Below are 21,656 nucleotides of genomic sequence, written 5' to 3'. Positions count from 1 at the left end.
TTTGTATCCTATCAATGTCCCGCTGTAACCTCTGACAGCCCTCCACACTACCCACAACACCTCCAATCTTTGTGTGATGAAAGGAACTGGGTTTGAATGTCCATGAAAAACATCTCAAGTAGTGAGTTTGGACTGATGCCTTGCAGTGCTTTGCTGTACTGGACTCAATGTAGAAACTGCCTAGGAGGCAAAGGTCTGAAAGCAGCAGTTCTCTCTGTATAATTTGGAGAGTATGCTGCCCAGATCAGAAGGGTTGGTGTGGCTTGCCCTTTTACATAAAGAAGTTTCATTTAAAACTCAGGGGGCTTGTGTTGAAATGACAACAGAAGGGAGGAGCTTCCCACTTCTTTCTTGAAATGCATGGGATCTGATTGTGCTGGGTAAAAGCTGGCAGGTTGATATATCTGTGTTTCAGGAAGGCTCTGAGTCTACTCATGTTCAGTCCAGTGTGGAAATCTGAGACACCATGATGAGAGATGGCAGTGCATCCAGATCTCAACTCTAAGAGCAGTTAATTTCATAGTTCATATTTTAATTTAACATGTTTAGTTCTTTAATATTTTATTCCATCATTTTTAAATTTTTTTGAATTTAATTATTTATCACTCTCATACATCTATGACAATCTGAAGACCATCAGGGTAGTCTACGGCAAAAACTCAATAAGAGACATTCAGCTGCTCAGAACCTGCTCCACTTCCAGCTGTTATGTGATAGCGGTTAGATCATTGTTGCCTCTGCATCGAAATAAAATCAATGTGGGTGACCCAGTGTAGGTGACCGAGACAGTTTGGGAATTTTCTGTGGACAAAATTACTCTGAAATGGCAATAGCATAGGGACAAAGAAACAACCATGAGGGAGAGCAGTGCATTCAACAAGTGATGCAGATTAATGCATGCAGCACACAGTCAAATTAACATCATACACACTTCAGCATAAACAGGAAACAGAGTAAAGAGGAAACATGCTACGAATCAACACAGAAGGAATAATGATGATTACACAGATACATCATTGCAAAGAATCTTTAGCAGAGAAACTGATATTGGAGTCTCAATGTCATAGATCCATTCAGCAAGGGAATAGACTTTTCGACACACTGAGGCAATGCTGCCTGTCATCCTATACTTATCAGAATTCATTCTCACCACATTTTTCATCAACCTCCTGGATTTTACTTATACAATCAGAGTCATTTATAGTAACCAATTAACCTACCATCCTATATGTCTTTAGGATATGGAGGAAACTAAGTCACCCAGAGTAAACCCATTCAATCTCCACATATCCAGTACTAGAGGTCAGGAGTGAAGCTGAGTTACAGGAGCTGTGAGATAGTAGCTCCATATTTTGTGTCACAGTGCTGCCCAACAGATCGATACTGGCCTCTGTCTCCTCCTGTGGCTCTGTCATGCCCAAACAACACAACAATCAATTCCTTTACTCCCTTACTCAGTTCCTTCACTTCCTCTTAATAATTCTACACTGTGCATCTCAAATACTCCTTGCGGTGTCAACAGCCACTGAATACATTAAGAATTTATTCATGTATAATTACTATAAAATCACAAATTTCAACTACTGCAGAATGTACAAGAAGAGATGAAAACAAAGAATATCGCCCCTAAACACAAAGGAAGCATTGTGCAAGAGGGGAAGACGCTAAAGGCAATGGGATGCAGATCGAAGGGAAGTGAATGGACTGAAGGGAAAGTGAAGAATATTTCACTTCTACTGATGATTAATGGACTAAGGTCTGTAAAAGTTGCACTAAGTTGGCTTCAATGGAATATAGTTTCAGAAAAAGTGTGCAGCATACAGGGGTTTCTGCATTTATGCCACTGGCCATTGGCCAAGACACATGGTGCCAGTGGCAGCAACAGAGGTTCATCATGTGGAACACCAGTGACCTCGATTCACTCCTGCCTTCCAGTATATCTGTATAGAGCTTGCACCTCCATCTTGAATAAAATTGGCGGAAGGAGCCCATCATATCACAGACTCCCCACCCTGTCAAGCCTCATCCATGGAATGTCAATAGTTCCTACACTGGCTTCAGCAGTCATCTCTGAATCCATAAAGCTGGAGTGGAGGCACCATCCTTTATCCACATGGACAACCCAAAAAAGGAGTGGGGAGGTTACTTCAGCCTTGAAGGTATCTGGACATTCATGGTGGCCACATGCTAATTTGACTTAATGAAGGCAACTTAGCACTTAGGATCTCCAAAGCATTAGGTGGCTGTAGTTTAATTTTTAAAAAGTTACAAAATTCCTCCCATGAACAAAATATGTATGATGAATGATTAATTGGAACTGTGCAGTTGCTTTTCCAAATGATACTGCTATTGTGGATTTTAATATTAGGCTTGGTTTTTCAGAAATCTTGAAGATGTGCTTGTAATTTTCCAAGTAGAAAATTATGGAGGCAAATATGGCAACACGCCATCACAATGTTCTAGTCATTAAGGTTTTTATTTGTAAAGTCTTCAAAGTTGATGGTCTTACTAAAATGTAATCATCGAATGTTTCTCTCTCCACACACGCTGCCTGACTTGCTGTGTATTTCCAGCAATTTGTTTTATTTTAAATTTCTAGCAATTATAGTACTTCGTTTTGGAAAAAATATGTTCATTTAAATACATCCTATATTGGAATTTTTTAAATGGGACAATCTTTAAACTGGGCTGTATACCAGAATACGTTCATGAAATCCAGTTTCATCAAGCTAATTGGACCTATAACCAATGTTTTTTTCAGAAACAGATTTCCAACAGCAAATGATTGGCATGCCAGCATGAGCTCTGGGGTAGAAGGAGAGCTTGTGATTCATGACCAAGGCGGTGATTTAAATATTTACAGACATTTCTTCTATTCTCTGACCCTGAAATGCTTCTCTTGAACCTGAACAACAGGTTAAGTAGAGGGGAACCAGATACGCTCCAAAGGCCTTCCAAAGCACACTACAATGTTTATCGATAGCTCAGGAAAGTTTGTATTAGATAATTAGCTCTGGGTAAGCTGTCACTCGAAGAAACTATCTCATCTCACTTTAGATAGTAATCAAACATGTTCAGTTGCTCCTCAACACTGGATTTTTTCCCAAATATTTATTTTCTGCTAAAGCCAACAAATACTATGTCTTTACCTCACCGGAATCTTTTTTTTTAATCTTTGCCGAACTCCCCCGATCATTTCAAGTGCACTAACCAATACCTCTCCTCTTTCTCTTTTACAATTTTCTTCTTTTTTCTCTTTCCTCAAACACACACAGGCATACACATTCTGGCTTTCTCTATTCCCTCTCTCATCTCATTTATTAATATTGGTGCATTAATTGTGTTTACACTTAGAACTATCCAGAATGCTTATAGAGCCAGCAATGTTAAGGAGAATTCTAAAATAAGTAAGGTGTTCACAAATGATTCAATCATCTCCAGTTCTAACAAGAACCCACGCTTGTATTGACCACTTTTTGAAGTTAAATGTTTTCCTTTACACTGAGTCTTTCAGATTTAATACACACATCCAATTAATACTTAAATTAAATTAAATGATTCCACCTTCAGAATTTATACTATCAGGGTTTTAAGGTTGTGGGTCAGTTCCTAATTAACCCTTCTTTTCAATGGAGGGATGTTGTTCAACAGCACATCACAATAATCCAAGCTGCTGCCTTGCTTTGCACTGAGTCATGTTGCCATACTTATGCTGTTATGACTTTTTTCCGGAATTTTGCATCATCTGTGATTTGTATCCTGTTCATCACTTGTCTGGTGAGATGCAATTTCTCCCTGGGGTTCTGCATGGAGTAGGTTGCCGATGTGCATGTGTGTGATGCAATCTTCTTCTTATGGCCAACATCAAAGGAATACCAAAGGAGGAGAAACTCTGGTATCATTGTGATGGCAACAATTCATCTGAGCACCGACAGCATCGGCTCACTTGTGACCAACAACACAGAAGTAAAAATGAAGCAATTACTGAGGGATGATCTGCACAATCCTGAGGCGAATGGTGATCAGAAGGAATGGATCAAAAAGAGTAATGAGATAAGGATTACCATCCGAGTAAGTGGATAAAATATGAAAACAAATAGCTGCAGATTGCTTGGTTATATGTAGAGGCACATACCACCAAGGATAGCATGGACAGCAAGATCCAAATAATCAGCTGCTACGTAGCACTGCACGCACACTGGATGAAACGCTGAGCATACTCAGACGAATGTGAAAAAAGATCAGGAAACCAGATTTTCAGTAATCATGGTCAACCAAAAACAATAGCCAATGTTACTGGGCAGCAGCAGGCTGAGGCACAGATTTGTAACCTCAGCATACAGCACATCCTGCTCTGAAGAGTATCCTGACTTTTCGAGGAAGCCCCCAGCGGCTCTGAGGGCATTGGGGTCCTCACAGCAAATGTGATACTGATGGACCAGCAGCTTGTCCAGTGGCCTGTACTTAGGAAATAAGAAGAGGAAGAACAAAACAACATGGGGACACCATAGAATCACAGAGCAGGGAGAACAAGTCTGAGTCCATGTCTGCCATAAAGCACCATTTTTATAGTAATACTGTTTTATTTTGCCCATTTTACCATCATCTTCCCCAGATTTCACCACCATCCTACAGCAGGATGTCTACCAGCCAGCATGTCTTTGGATGGGGGACACACACAAAGTCACATGGCGGGTTTCTGATGGCTTTCATGACAGCTTGGCATGGAGGCTCCAATGTGCAGGGTTGGAAGAGGATGCAGAGGGTTATGGAATCAGCCAGCTCGATCACTGGTATACTACCGTCCCCCCAATCCACCACCACCATCACTGAGGACATCTTCAAGAGGGAGTGCATATTTAATGATGCATCCACCATTAGAGACTCTCACCATCCAGGACATGCCCTCTTCTCATTACTACAGGAGGCACAGGAGCATGAAGATCCAGGCCTGATGCTTTAGGAGCAATTTCTTCCCCTCTGCCATTAGATTTCTGAATGGTCCATAAACTCTACCTCATTACGCCTCTTTTGCACTATTTGTAAGATCACGTATGGGCAGAATTAAGCCAATCGGCCCATTGAATCTGCTCCACCATTTGACCATTCTCCTGCCTTCTCCCTATAACCCTTGACATCCTGATGAATCAAGAACCTATCAACCTCCACTTTAAATATACCCTCCATAGTCATCAGTGGCAATGAATTCCACAGATTCACCACCAACTGGGTTAACTTATCATCTCTCTTCTAAAGGGGCAATCTTCTCTTCTGAGTCTGTGCCCTCTGGTCCTGGACTCCCTCACAATTTTGAAAAATCCTCTCCACGTCCACTCTATCTAGGCCTTTCAATATTTGCTAGGTTTCAATGAGATAGATGATCTATTTATTTATTATAACGGAGTAATTTTAATGTCTTGCTCTCAGGTCATTGCAGGACCTTGTCTCAGTGCAAATGCCTCTCCAGATGCTATTGCAGATGGATGAGGCCTACCATTAGGAAGAACAGTAACAGAGGGTCACTGCTAAGTGTAACATAGAACATAGAATAGTACAGCACAGTACACGCCCTTCGGCCCACATTGTTGTGCCGACCCTGCCTCCCATATAACCCCCCCACCTTAAATTCCTCCATATACCTGTCTAGTAGTCTCTCAAATTTCACTAGTGTATCTGCCTCCACCACTGACTCAGGCAGTGTATTCCACGCACCAACCACTCTTTGAGTAAAAAACCTCCCTCTAATATCCCCCTTGAACTTCCCGCGCCTTACCTTAAAGCCATGTCCCTTGTGTTGAGCAGTGGTGCCCTGGGGAAGAGGTGCTGGCTATCCACTCTATCTATTCCTCTTAATATCTTGTATACCTCTATCATGTCTCCTCTCATCCTCCTTCTCTCCAAAGAGTAAAGCCCTAGCTCCCTTAATCTCTGATCATAATCCATACTCTCTAAACCAGGCAGCATCCTGGTAAATCTCCTCTGTATCCTCTCCAATGCTTCCACATCCTTCCTATAGTGAGGCGACCAGAACTGGACACAGTACTCCAAGTGTGGCCTAACCAAAGTTTTATAGAGCTGCATCATTACCTCGCGACTCTTAAACTCTATCCCTCGACTTATGAAAGCTAACATCCCGTAAGCTTTCTTAACTACCCTATCTACCTGTGAGGCAACTTTCAGGGATCTGTGGACATGTACCCCCAGATCCCTCTGCTCCTCCACACTACCAAGTATCCTGCCATTACTTTGTAATCTGTCTTGGAATTTGTCCTTCCAAAGTGCACCACTCACTTATCAGTGAGTCATCCATTGCAACAAGGAAGGGGCACTGGGATGCTTTCAAAAGTGTTGGAGGTTGGCTTCATCACCTAATGGATATGAGCAGCCCCCTTAGAACATAGAACATAACAGTACAGTTCAGGCCCATTGGCCCATCACATTGTGCTGATATTTTAATCTACTCCAAAATCAGTCTAACCCTTCCCTCCTGCATAGTCGTCCAATGTTCTATCATCCATCTTCCTACCTTTTGACAAGAAGCAAGAGGATTATGCACAAATCCACAACAGAAAAGGGCTCTCATCTTTCTTCACCATGGAGGCCACATGTTCTCATTGGCCATTACTGGACTGAAGTCACCCTTTTATACAAGACCAGTTGCCAGCATTGGGTCTACAACAATGGCAGGCTACTATCACAGAATAGCCATAACCCCAGAATAAACGGAATACCGCTGCTGATGAACTCTCCAGGCTCTCATATACAGGTATAGAGACCTCAGCGAATTTGGAAAGTAAAATTTTGTGCTGCCAGCTGTTGATGACCATTTCCCAGTCACGGCTAACGAAACGTCCACAAACTACGCGCAAAGATATAGTTCCAAGGCCAGAATCTCACTGCGAGAAATTAATCTGATGTTGGCGTCATCAAAAACATCTGACCTTTCTGCAGTGGAAACAGGAATCATCTGCAAACCAGCAATGTGCTAAGTGGGGACACTGGCTGGTTATTCCCAGATAATTCTGACAGTGAGCTTCATACCCTGTACACTGGCAGAGGGAATATGAAAGTGGCAATGCATGGATTTATTTTCCAGTCTGATGTAAATCAACATATTGCAGACATAGTTAATGCTTGGCTGCCTGGCTAAGATTGTGGGGCAGAAGCTTCACTCACAGAGGGACAAACAAAATCACTAAGGTTCCGAAGGTAAAAAAAAACGTATCTGATAATTCTGATAATTCCGAGCTGGCTCAGGAGGATTTTGAAATCAGCGTTGCAACCCAAGGAGCAGCCATCCATCCCAAAGCATACTTAAACAGGTAGCATCGTATAACAGCAATATTTGGCAGCCAGTATTACACTGCTCCCCTCTGACATGTAAGAACAATACCCATAATAATGCATTTACATTTACAGGATTATCAAGGGGAATATCATTCTAATGTACAATGTCCACAGAAGTGCCTGCTGATCAAACTCCATTCAACCTCAGTACTTCCTCCTTTAATCCCATCACAAACTTTGAACGGTCTTGCTATAATCCTGGCAAAACAGCAAAACTCCTTTAAATTGGTCATGGTAATGTCAGGGTGCAACCCCACTTCTGAAATTTGAGCTTTATCATTCAAGTTGGCGTGCTCCCTACACAAGAGAGCAGCGACATTCTAAAAGAGGAGTATTACTCGTCAATTAATATCACTACAGAAGGTTATATTTACAGAGGGTCATCATGACCTCAGAACATTTGGAAACGCCTGTTACTGAATGGAGTACTTTTGTCCACTGATGTCAGAATTTGCAGCAGCCAGGAGCAACAATGAAATAATGTCAAAGTGATCAGTTGTAGTGATAGTAACCAATGGATAAATATTGAAAAGGAATAAAAAGAAAACTCCTTGTATCTTCTTCAAAGTGTGCCATGGGGTATTTTACCTCACTTCATCATCATACCTGAAAGATGCACCATTGTCCAAAAACACTCAGACGGCACAACTTTGAATATTGTGCTCAAGTTTCTGGAGTAGGACCAACCCACTAGCTCCTGACTTGGAAATGAACTTCTTATCATTTAAGTCATGGCTGTCAAATTACTCGCAACAGGAGATAGGAAAGTGGATCAACCGTAGCCAATTCATGCGACTTATTCTTACCCTAGCGGTTACACATATTATATCCATGTTTTGGAATCAGGACACGTTGTCAGGACCAGCATTTATTGCCAATCTTTAAAAACCCTTGGGAAAAGTGTGGTCAGTTTCTTCAGAAGTAAAACATTGCCAAAAGCTTTGAGACAACCTAAGACCAGGAAAATTGCTACATAAATTTGTTAGTTTGTTGATTCTTAAAGTGCTTTCTCTCATTTATTCCCTAAAAGGTTAATCCTGAATTCCCACAATATGGAGTTTAATTGACAGCTTTACAGGAAAAAACCTTATGAAAGCCAGCTTGAAAATTTAGTAACAGAATGTCTTAAGTGTTATCAGAATGTAACTGCCAATACTCTTGGGTAGTGGTGCATGAAAGTGCTTTGATTTTCAAGAGTAAAGTTTGATTCACGTTTCTACTCAAATATATTTTGTAAGTAATATAAAATCTTCAATGAGCTACTGTCAACAATCAGAATAGGAAGTAATTGCGCAATGATCTGCTTTTTTAACGATTAGTCACGGTGTCCTTTCAATTGGCCGAACAAAGGTAAAGAATAATGCAGAGGGAATGATGGCATTTCAGCGGACATCACAATCACAAAGCAGTAAAATATTTACCATTAATTAATGAGTCACAATTTTCAAATCATCTCTGAAAATTGCTCAGGGGATATTTTTGGGAAATTTGGAATTGATTGCCCAATCCATATACAGGCAGAAACACTATCCTTGGTAGATTTTTTAAAAAAATCAAACATTTTGTGAGTATAAGGAAAGCGTAGGGAAACAGGACTAAGTCAAAGCATCTGTACAACTTGGATAGGTCATTGGCCCTCTGTGTGTCATACAGTCCTCTTGTCTGTAATCCTACACAGCAGGCTGAAGAGAATCATTACCACTCAAACATGACCCCACTTACCAAGACCTTTACAACATCCACAAGGCACTTAAAATACACTAAGTTTGATGAAATACTCTCCATTTGCCTCAATGATTGTAATGCCAACATCTCTCATGAAGTTCCAGGGAAAGAACAGTTCACTTAATTGATAGCCCATCCACCCTGCTGAGCACTCATTCCCTCCACCACTAGCGCATTGTAACTCAGTGTACAACAAAATACTCTGATACTGCTCATTCAGACTATTCCAACAATACGTCCAAAACCTACAACCTCTACTACCAATGAGTATCCAGGCAGAAACTGTATGTGAACACCACCAGCTGCGAATTCCCCACCAATTTACCATTCCCTCATTGTTAATGGGACTAAATCTAGGGGTTCCCTCATCAACAGCACTGGGGTGCACCTTCACCAGCCAGACAACAGTGGTTTGAGAAGGTGGGTCAGCACTATGTTTAGAGGAAGAATTAGGTATGGGCAATAAAAGCCAGTCTTGTTACCTGTATCCAAATCCCAAAAAGAAAAAAAAGCAATACGGTAACAGACCACTTGTAGTACCTGCAGGCAAAGCTGCCTCATGAAGGTATCGTCAATCGTCAAAAATTCCCACCATCCAGGCAGGAGATACAGAAGCCTGAAGTCCCACACCAGCAGGTTTAAGAACAGCTGCTTCCTGAATCAACTGGAAAAACCCCTAATCACTGTGACCTCTTTGATCACTTTGCTTTAAAATAGACTTTATGTTATTTTTTCCACAAAGAAGTGTAAATTTGTAGATACTGGAAATCCAAGCAACACACACAAAATGCTGGAGGAACTCAGCAGGCCAGGCAGCATCTACGGAAAAGAGTACAGTCGACGTTTCAGGCCCAAAACACTGACTGTACTCTTTCCTATGGATGCTGCCTGACCTGCTGAGTTCATCCAGCATTTTGTGTGTGTTCTTGTGTTATTGTTTATTCTAATTATGCTCTTTCTTGTAATAATTGACTTTGACTTTGACTGCATCTTCAAAAGGATTGTTCAGAAGTTTTTGTGGTCATTAACAAAAAAGTGCTTTGAAAAAAAAAATTTTGAAATAAAGATTGAATAAATTTGGCCTTTAAAAACTTGGCCTTTTCTCCTTGGAGTGACGGAGAATGAGAGATGACCTGACAGAGGTGGATAAGATGATGAGAGGCATCGATCATGTGGATAGCCAGAGGTATTTTCCCCAGGGCTGAAATGGCCAACACAAGGGGGCATAGTTTTAAGGTGCTTGGAAGTAGGTACAGAGGGGATGTTGGGGGTAAATTTTTCACACAGAGAGTGGTGGGTGTGTGGAATGCACTTCCAGTGACGGTGGTGGAGGCAGATACAATAGGGTCTTTAAAGAAACTCTTAGATAGGTACATGGAGCTTAGAAAAATAGAGAGCCATGCTCTAGGGAAATTCTAGGCAGTTTCGGGAGTAGGTTACATGGTCAGCACAACATTGTGGGCCGAAGAGCCTGTAATGTGCTGTAGATTTCTACGTTCTAAATAATAGGTGAGTGCCTGCCCAATGTGGTAAATCCCTTCCCTGTCACTTTCTGAGAGTTATTACCTGTAAGCCCTGCATTACCTGTCCTCAGCTGATCCATTACGCTATCCCGGGTTCTGAGTAAGCATTCCATCTGCTCAGCATGTCAATAGCTGCTCCTGTAGTCTGAAGCTGTCTTCACTGAGTCACATTTATATCCCCAGACACAGTAACCAATTGCACCATCTTCTCAGCAATAATAATGCATTGTCACAGGAAAATCAAGACATTTTTACCACTTTTTCCTCTTCACACTGACATTATCTCAGTAAGCTGGGAAGTTACCTGGTACCATGCCTGCCAGTGTGGAGGTGGAGTAGCTGCCCTGGCCAGTCGGCGGCACATGTGGAGGATAGCCAGGTAAAGTTGTACTCGCCATGTCCCGGCCTGGAAAACAAACACACTTTCAGTATAAATGGGATGTACTGAGGCACTTTAGAGAACAGGTACGGTATAGGGATACTCATCCTGTGAGAATACACCTGGGGGTCAGAATGTGTGCGGTCGACTATGTGAGGAAGGCTGCACGAGTGTGCTTATCTGCATACTGTAGGTATAACTGTGTGTCGGTCTGTGTCCATGATCATCGACATGTGTAAGGTTTCGTGTGGTGTGTTTGTATAGCTATGAGTTTGTATGTGCATATATGTGGGAGTTTATTTTTAATTATATGAATGCATGCAAATGGAAGTGATTGAGGAAAGCTTCTGTGCGGGCTTTGTGTGTGTGTGTGTGTGTGTGTGTGTGTGTGTGTGTGTGTTTGTGTTTGTGTTTGTGTTTGTCTATGATTGCTTTATATTTATGTCGGCAGTCTAACTCCACTTGTTATTCCTCAGGAAACTGCTTCAGATGATAGCCCATCCATGTAATCTATGATTCTAAACACAGTAAAATAGAATAAACAATGAAGATATCAGGAAGAAATATCATTAGCTGACCAGCAATTAGACTACTGATTAATAAACTACAAATACTTTATTATCTGCACTCTCCATAAAACACATCAGAGATGAAATTCAAGGTTCAAGGTGGTTTAATGTCATTTCCAGTTCACAAGTGAAATGGAGAATGAAATATTTGTTACTCTAGATCTGATACAGCACAAAAAAACACAATAAGATAAGGAACACAATAATAATAATAAAAACCACAATAAATATAAATACATAAAATAGTTTATGTACATAGATTGATTGTATGTTCATAAAGTGACACTAGGCACAGGAGTGTCTGTACAAAAGGTGATGATAGGAAATGATGAAGTAGTGGTGGTTGGGGATGGGTTAGTGGGTGTTGATCAGTCTTACTGCTTGGGGAAAGTAAATATTTCTGAGCTTGGTGGTCCTGGCATGGATGCTACATAGCAACATCCCTGATTGGAGTGGGGCAAATAGTCCATGAGGAGGGTTGGTAGGATCCTTCATGATGTTACTACCCATTTTAGAGCCCTCCTATTCACTACAATGTAGTTTCCGTAGCATGCAGTGATTCAGTTTGTTAGGATGTTCTCTACTGCTCCTCTGTGGAATGATGTTAGTATAGATGTACATAGTCCAGCTCTCTTCTGCATCTTCAGAGAGTAGAGCGAGCTTTCCTGATTGTGCAGACCGTGTTCTGGGAGCACTAGAGTTTGTGCGAGAGGTGCACGCTTGGGAGTTTATCTCTGTCGTCTCTTTCGGCATGGAGCCCTCGAAGATCTCTGTACTCCGCCAAGTATGGCTGTTGGCGCTTTGCCATTTTTTGTGTTCTACATGCCTTCATCTGCTTTAAACACAGCAACACCCTGCCCAAACCTCTTCACATGTTGATGATTTTTGCTTCCCCTCCTTGTGGAGCTGCGTGCCCATGTTGCATCAGTTAGTAATCCTGTAATTCGACTCCTTGCAACGATAATGATGTTATTTAAATACAAGATGTTATATATAATGAAAACATCCTTCAGAAAGGAAGGCAATTACATTTATTTATTTATTTGGAGATCCAGCACAGTAACAAGCATTACTGGCCCAAAGAGCCCACGCTGCTCAACTACATCCACGTGACCAACAACCCTATTAAACCATACGCTCTAGAATGTGGAAGGAAACGAGATAACCCAAAGGAAACCAACGTAGTCATGAGAGAATGTACAAACTCCTTCCAGACAGCTGCGGAAATGAACCTGGTTGCAGGCGCCGTAATAGTGTTATGTTGACCCCACGTTACTGTGCCATGCTTTCACACCTTGCATAATCTTAGAGTGCCCCAATGAGCTTTGCAGCCAATGAACTTATCTTGAAGTGCCAGGTTCTGTTACATTGGCAAATATGGCTGAGCAGCTGTACACAGCAAAACCACAGATACAGCAATGTTCACGAACACTAGACCCTTAGGGCAAGTTCCTGAAGAGGCAAAACTCAAAACATACAACAATCAAATGAAAAATTATAAGAGCAATGACCAAAGGGCTTTGTCAAGAGCCATGTTCTGTGCAAGCGCTATTCATTTAACAACTGATACAGTTTAGGGATCATCTTCCTTTGCCTCTTAGCTGTCAGTTCCAAATCAAAACCCTGTTTTAACCCAGGCTATTAACACCAAGCAACACAAGTGAATGGACACTCCCTCCCTCTCATTCCAATGCTGCATCTCACAACTAGGGTGGGAATGTAGGTAGGTTTAATCTTAAAACAAGCTTGAACTGGAATCATTGTTTACTAGTTTGTTTTTACTGAAACCAAAGGTGGGCTCCAATCACATCTATTCTTCCTCGAGCACTTCATTTTTATCCGCTGTCTCTGCTTTAATCTCCACTAATACTGAGAAGGTAAACCTCCGCTCTGTGAGGCCTAGCACTCTGTCCGCTGTGGCTGTGGTTTCATGCCGGCCTGGGCTCAGGTGTTACGAAATCAGAGTGCATTATTCTTGCTGCCACAAACAACCAAACCCTTCAAATTCTTTCTGCTTTGTTCTGGTTCCAGCTTCAGATACCTGAGGAAGCCTTTTGGAATCTTTGCAGTCGGAACTTCCATTGGATATGAAGTTATGAGCAGGCACATTGCAGGTTTTTGTTACAGCTTCTCATTCTTTAACCTGGGAAAGCCATCATGGGGAACAATGCAAAGTATTGGATCATTTCAAAATATCTTAAGGAATGTCTGTGGCAATTTCGGAGACTTTAATACTTTCAGATGTTATAATGCACAGATATGGCATGACAGATATATAAAGCAGACATGCCAATGCCCTGAAATTTTTGACATACGTACAGCAACCCTGATATTGCTCAGTCAGTACTGTTCTACATAATAAATATACTGCAATATGTATATAGCAATGATTGCAAAACGTGCATTAACACCCACATATAGTACGAATATCACAGGAATATTTAAATAACAGAAACACCCAGATCACAATGAATGCACATCCAACTAACAATCACCTCGCACTCAGCTACAATCCACAAACACAACTTCCCCCATGGCACGATAAAATCACTGCAATTTCAAACCCAACTCAACACAGCTTACATCTGGAGCACACACCTCACACCCAGTTACCCAGCTCACACCCACCTTGCACTGAGCACCTGCGGCTCACATCCAGCTCAAACTCGTCTCAGCCCCAGTTCACAGCCTGCTCACAGGAAGTGAATGAAATGCACATGAATTCGCACTCATCTTGCAGCCACTTCATACCCTGGTCACTCAGTTTATGCTCACCCCGCTCCTAGGTCACACTCAGTTGAATTCTCCTCTCTGCTGGGAAAACTTAATTGGATATCTCCACGACATACTTCAGACTATGAGTTCTCATTGGCTACAGCTTTAGAGATGCCTGAGGTTAGTGCCCTCAGCAGGGTTCCCCTACAAGAGGGTAATGGACAAGCTAATTCCCATTTGTACTGCCCACAGCAAACGTACTACAAAGACGTCCACAGCCTTAATTTTTAGCTTGATGTATAACCTCCAGACGTGTCACAACTCCAGATCAAAGTAACACTGGGCATTAACTCCAGCGTTACCCCCAACAAAACTGCTTCTGATGACTGCAAAATATTGTTTGATTGGTGTGTTATCTGACAGGATTATCACAGGCTAGATACATTCCTGAGAGACACCGTCTAGATTACTCGCTAGTAACACTCTGGGGGCTCTGACAGGTTCTGTGGAGCTCACATTCAGAGACACTGGGAGTGAAGAGAGATATTAAATCTTAGGTCACATTAAGTAGTAACATAGTTGCCTCTCGTGAACAGAAAGACGAAGAAATGTTGATCCAAGGATGACCTGAGGCAAACCTTCTAGAGTGACAGGCAGATTTCTCTATCACATTTTCTCCAGAACACTATGCTCCACCATCATGCCCGGAAGGTTATTGTATGCAATCAGCATTCACAATCTAGCATACTTCTGTCACTAAAGCTGTTATGCAGATTCTCCCTATTTTCCTATTGTCACAGAATCAGAGAACCATACAGCATGGAAAAAGACCCTTTGGCCCAACAGATCCATGCTGACCAAGATTCCCACCTAAGATCATTCCATTTGCTCACATTTAGCCTATATCGCTTCAAACCATTGCAATCCATGTACCTCTCCAAGTACCTTTCAAACGTTGTTAATGTACCTGCCTCGACTGCTTCCTCTAGCACCTCACTCCATATACTGACCAATGTCTGGGTGTAAAAGTTGCTCCTCAGTTCTTATTAAATCTCTTCCCCCCCTCTCCTTAAATCTGTGTTCTCTAGTTCTTGATTCCATATCCTTAGGTTAAAGGACTGTGCACATTCATCCAATTTAAGCCCCAACCTGCTCAAACTCTGTTCATAACTCAGCCCCTAAAGTCTTCGAAAACCTTTGAAAATCTCCTTTGCACTCCTTCCAGTTTAATGTCATCCTTCTGATAGAGGGTGACCAGAACCAAACACAAATTCCAAATGTGGCCTCACTGACAACTACAACATAACTTCTCTTCTTAATGTCCTAACTGATAACAGCATTGAATATAGAACCCTTAAATAAAAGGGCTAATTAATCTTGTGACAGAATCTTAATACTGCTCAGCACTGATCCTGTCTTGATTCCTCACCTAACCACACAATAAAAAAAAAATCTCATTCAACTCCTTGCAAAGCTGTGCAGTTGGTGTTCCTGGCCTTTTGTTGTTATGTTAACCTCCACCATTGGTTTTCACTGCATTTCTTCTGCTTTGAACATGTTCCATCTTGCCTATGTACTTCTCCTTTACTATTTGCTTTATTTTCTCTTCTCTCTGCCCAAATGTCCTTCCAAGAGCCTCAGACAGCTCTTAATATGCCTTCCTCAGAGTCTTGCAACCATTACCTTCACAATACAGAAAGTGCTGGGAAAACCCAGCATGTCAAGCGCTGTCTGTGGAGACAGAACTAACACATTAACTCTTATTCTCTTTCTGTTGACCTGCAGACTCTTATACACAAGTCCAGCATCTGTTGTATTTTGATTTCCATCAGTCCCCTCCCTCTCAACCAGCACTTTTCCCCTTCCAATACATTTAGAATATAGATTGCTTTCCTCACTCCCCTACCTAGTCACCCATTTCCAGATTCAATGGCTGTTTTGTACAAGATCTGTTAGCTTGGTCATTACAATGTAATAACTACTATCCAAGTGTGATTTAGCAGCCAAATCTGATTTATCAGAACTCCTGTTTTGGACTACGCTATGTGGCTATTAACATTCCAGCTTCTAGATGTTGTGCAATGTTCATACCATCATTTGATTGAAAACTACTGAATATATTTTGAACTTCAGCAAACTCGGGTTTAGTTTTATTACGTTCTCATTGTTTACAGAAGTTACTAACTACAGGCAACATTTATTTTTAAAAGGGGCTCAGTCATCCAAGTGAGGAAAGACAGGAGGCCATTCAACCCTTTGGGGCATGCTATCGCCCAGTAGAACAATCCAACCTACTCTATTCCTCCACATTCAACGTGGTGCAATGTCCTGTTCAATATTTATCAAATTTATTGATAAATTCCGGCCCTTCAAGCTGTGTCACTCAGCAACCCCCAATTTAACCCTGCCTAATCACTGGGCAATTTACAATGACCAATTAACCTACTAACTAGTACATCTTTGGACTTTGGGAAGAAACTGAGCACCCGGAGAAAACTCAACACATTCCAAGGGGAGGGCATACAGACTTCTTACAGATGACATTGGATTTGAATTCCAAACTCCAATGCCCCAAGCTGTAATAGCTCGGAGCTGAGATCAGAGCTCGCCACTATGTCTAGCAGGAAGAGCACTGAGCAAACAGGAACTGAAGATGGGAGTTTCATAAGCCAGACCAGGTTTATCTAACCACATAAGAATGATGCCCGAGAGAAGAACATTTAACAATGATTATGCTGTACTGGAATTGTGTAAAATTATAGCACAGATGTTGAGCATCAGATTGACTGACTTGTGCTTGCATTCAAACTTTTGAGAATATAAGCCTGCTTTTAATTAAATCTAAAGTGTAGTTGAATTCAATCTTGATTATAAAACCCTGAATGAAAATCTAATATTCTACCACCTACTTTTTTTTAAGAATTGTATTATCATATTCCTTTTTCCCTTGAACGTTTAACTAGTCTCTCTACTTTACAATACTCAGACAGTTTAATTGTTGCAGCAATGCCTTGTTGCAGGGAAGCAAAACCAAGGCTTCCCTGCTGAACATATATTGGAAATTGTTTCACCATTTTACACATGTTGTATTCAACTCATGCAGAGTACATCAAAATATCAATTATGTTGCAAATTCAAGAGTTCTAGGCCTTAGCGGTAACGGTAATAAACAGTTTGTGAGTCATTCATTTTAAATAGATTATGCAAATGTATGAGACATAAAATCAACAAGATCAATAACTTCAGCTATTTTAATTGACAATGAATACATTTTTAGAAGTGCATCATCTCAAAACCTCTAATAATAGTGAATTCAGGACTGAAAATGCATTTAGGTGGTCAGGATTATCGATTGGTTCAGGACAAAAACAAGCCAAGGTGTCAAAGTTTCATAAGGCCCTCATTTGTAATTTTGGGGGAACTTAAGTCTGCCACAACATCTGCCACTAAATATACTTTTACTTAAAATGACCTTCTTTATTACTTAATGCTTTGGACCCTTTGCTTAATTAAAGATATCGTTGGCTGAAGCTCACATAAATTTCACTCAGTTGATCCCAGGAAGATTTTAGATGAAGACAGATTGAACAAATTTCATCTGTAGTTACTTCGTTTCAGAAGAATGAGAGGCAATCATTCTTAGGAGGCTTGACAGAGTAAATGCGTGGGGACTGTTTTACTTCACAGGAGAGGGGAGCACCCAAGTGTACAGTGTTGGAATAAGAAAGGGCCCAACTTTGATGTGTGTTGCTTGAATTTCCAGCATCTGCAGAATTCCTCGTGTTTGCTTTTAAGATTGGGATGATTTCTTCTCACAAAGGATCGTGAGTCTTTGGAATTCATTTCTGAAGTACTATCACTGTGATAAAGAGGGATCTTGGGGTCCAAGTCCACAGCTCACTGAGAGCAGCCAATATAATCAAAGATCCCTCCCACCCGAGGCATTCTCCCTTCCTTCCCCCCCCCCCAGTTAGACAGAAGATACAAAAGCCTAAAGGCATATACCACCAGACTCAAGGACAGCAGCTACCCCGCTACTTTGAGATTATTGAATAGATCAATTGTACATTACGGTGAACTCCTAACCTTACAGTCTACCTTGTCATGTAACACTATATTCTTCTCTCTATTATTGCCCCAATGTAGTGATATGATGAAATGATCTGTAGGGATGGCATACAAAACAAAGCTTTCCACTCCACCTTGCTACAATGACCAAGTAGATAGAGTGTTAAAATAGAATAGGTCATACTTGCCTTCACTGGTCAGGGCTTTGAGTATAAAAGTCAGGAAATCACATTTCAACTATATAAAACTAACTTGGTGAATTATGTGCTGTTCTGGTCACTACATTATAAGAGAAGATGCAGAAGAAGTTCACAAAATGCTGCCTAGATTGGAGGACAATCTAAATAAGGAGAGGGCAGACGAACATGGGTTGCTTTTAATCTGATTTAATGTAAAGATACAGCATGGTAACAGGCCCTTCTGGCCCAGCGAATCTGCACTGTCCAATTACACCCATGTGACCTACTAAGCCCTACACCTTTGGAATGTGAGAGGAAGCCAGATCACCCAGCGGAAACCCACGTGGTCACGGGGAGAACATACAAACTTCTTACAGATAGTGTTAGGAACTAAACCCAATTCTCTAGCGCTGTCATAGTTTTAAATAAACCTTTAGCCACCCTGAACAGCGGAGGCTGAGAGGACAACTGATGAAAATTTACGTATAATATTAGGAGAAGCATAAATTAGTCGGAAATCTCCCAGGAGATAAGGTGGAAGGAGAAGATCGGGGCAAGTTCTTTTATAGAGCGAGTGGTAGCTGCCTGGAATGGGCTGTTAGGGTTGGTGCTGTCAGCAAGTACAATAATGGCAAATAGAGGCAGTTAGACACATGGATATGCAGGGAATGGAGTATTATGGATCATATACAGGAAGAAGAAAATTAGCATACTTTAGCATTGTGTTTGGTACAGACATAATGGACCAAAAGGCCTATACTTGTGCTGGTCTATTTTCTGTGTTCTTTTGATCCAGAAAGCTGTGGAAGCTGAATCTTTGAACATAAGCAAAAGTGAGATAATTTTTTAAACAGTAAGAGAATTGAGGATTATCAGGTGGTGAGAGAGAGAATTTCAGGATAGTTGGGTCAGCCAGCTTACTGAAAGGCAGAGCAAGCTCACGGTGCCAGATGGCCCATCTTGTTCCTGTTTCTTATGGCCTTGTTAGCGTTGCTTGGTCAATGCATTGGAACCTTAATTGAATCAAACCATCCATATGAAATAAAACCTCTTGTAACCATTTCAGTAATGGGTGAGTATGATGGTTTAGCATGCAGTTAATCATTTAAGTAAGATCCATACCATTTCTGAGACCGGCTTGAAATGACATAGATCTATTGGTGTGCCAAGGTTTCAGTGAGTACTCTATGACATGTGGCAGCTTACTGAAGCTACTTCAGGTGCACTTCTCATTGCCACTGGCTCTAAAGCCTGAAACATCCTCCCAAAGACTCTGGATATTGATCACAGATATTCTGTAACGTCTGCTGGCTTAGAACCGAGTGAAGATCCAAGCTAATGACTCAAATCAGAGTAACCGTTTTGTTTTAATCAGCCTCCCTGCCACCTTCCTCTGTCTGCTTATGGATAAACTGCAGAGGTGTTTTCTCCATCTCTACTGTACATGACTCACACTGCGTAAATTGGGTAAAGTGGTTTCTGGTTAAGTACAAGGCCGAGTTGACGGCAGCAGCCAGTGTTCACCAGCTTAAACTGTCAGATTTTGAGCTTCAGTCCTTTCAGATCTGTGGGGTAAAGCGTAAGCAAACACTGCCTATTTATGGAGAGAAGGGAAGCCTGGCTGTGGAAGCATTATAAAACCTCTGGGAAAGTGTTTAGTGAACCAGACCCAACAACACAATTAGTGAAAGGATAGACAGAGTGAACAAGCTCAGAAACACTGCGACACTGGCATGGCTGCAGCATTAGAACTGCTGCGTATGATATAAATAACGCTGCTTCTCTTTGTCGGGTACCCACATTACAGAGTAGGCTGTTCATTCATAAATACAAAGGGTCACTGCCAAGTTGGATGCCATCTGCGCAACAAGCATTCAAGCCAAGGCATTCAAGCACAAGGAAAATATTGCCGGCCATGGAGTTTGGGACATGGGCTTGGACAACTGCTGATGGGGCAGAACTGATGGTGAATGACGGGCCCAATAATTTCCTTGCCACTGCAGCTAAGTTCATTTACAAGCTGAACCTTGAACCTATGACTCACCGAGCTTCTAAAGCAGAGCCCTGTTAATGTAATAGGGGAAGAAGAGCCTGAGGCTAAAACACAGAGAGCTGCTAAAGTGATACCAGGAAGATTGTTAAGAAATTGAAACAGGCTATTTTCAACTGTAAATCCACAGAAATTTTCCAATAGTCTGTGATTACTAGTACCGCTGAGACAAATTCAGTACTGTCAAATTTAGCTAAGATATACAGTATGTGGTATTTGAAGAAGCAGCATTGCTTGTACCAAAAGACTGTAGGAAAGACCCATCTAAATGAATTGTAGGGAAGTAAATGAGTGTCCAGAGGAAAGCCCTTAAAGACTAGACCAGTAGATGGTAAGGAGATGGCCCTCACACATTAGCAGGAGGGAGGAAAATGCAATGTTCCTGCTGAATCTTGAAAACTGCACCAGAGAAAGAGTGTAGAAGTCTCCAGCAGCAAGACAAAAAAACTGACTCTTCTAAACTGATCCTGCAGAGAAATGTAAAGATTCACCCTGTATGGGTTTTGCAGGCTGTCAATATTACAAACTTCTGCTGTGGTTCCCACTTGTTAGAGGAATGATGGCATTAAGCTTCAGCCCTATTGAACAATTTGACAATTAGTTGTGATTCTTGAATTGAAAGTGCTCTCACTTCACCTATTTTGGAAGAGCTGGAGAAGAAGTAAAACAAAAGAATAATGCTTAAACACAATATATGACAGATTTGATCTTTTGTAGAATTTCAGAGCATTGCGAAGTTCAGGGGAAATCTGGTTCCACTGATTTATCTTAAAGCATTTACCCAGGCACTGATAGAAAAACTGGAGGAAAATTACTAGATATGTTCACTAAATTCAAGAACCAGAGAAGAAATACAACTATTACACCACAGAAAGTCTCAGAGACTGTGTCAATGTGGTGTACAGGTCAGACTTGAGTTTCACGGTTCTTTCAGTGGATCTTAGTTTGGAAGGAGTGAAGGCTAAGGTCACAGAGCCTCGGACTGGAAGAGGTTTGCAAGAATCAGAGGTGGAAGGACAGTGAATGAGAAGATTCACCAAATGTAAAACTAAAGAACTAGAAATACAAGGCAACAGAAAGACAAAAAAAAATCTTTGCTCT

The 21,656-nt window shown here is 41.3% G+C and overlaps 1 protein-coding gene across 13 annotated transcripts in view; it reads right to left on the bottom strand.

Moving 5' to 3' along the window:
• Positions 1 to 21,656, bottom strand: part of LOC134358493 (paired box protein Pax-2-like) — a 224,284-nt gene that overhangs the window by 7,101 nt on the left and 195,527 nt on the right. For all 13 annotated transcript variants that reach the window (XM_063070765.1, XM_063070759.1, XM_063070767.1 and 10 more), the window contains exon 8: positions 10,900 to 11,001. In XM_063070765.1, coding sequence (XP_062926835.1) covers positions 10,900 to 11,001 — 102 coding nt within the window. The remainder of the gene's footprint in view (positions 1 to 10,899; positions 11,002 to 21,656) is intronic.

This window comes from Mobula hypostoma, chromosome 18 (genome assembly GCF_963921235.1).
Source record: "Mobula hypostoma chromosome 18, sMobHyp1.1, whole genome shotgun sequence".
Taxonomy (NCBI): domain Eukaryota; kingdom Metazoa; phylum Chordata; class Chondrichthyes; order Myliobatiformes; family Myliobatidae; genus Mobula; species Mobula hypostoma.
This window is presented reverse-complemented; position numbering and strand designations above follow the sequence as displayed.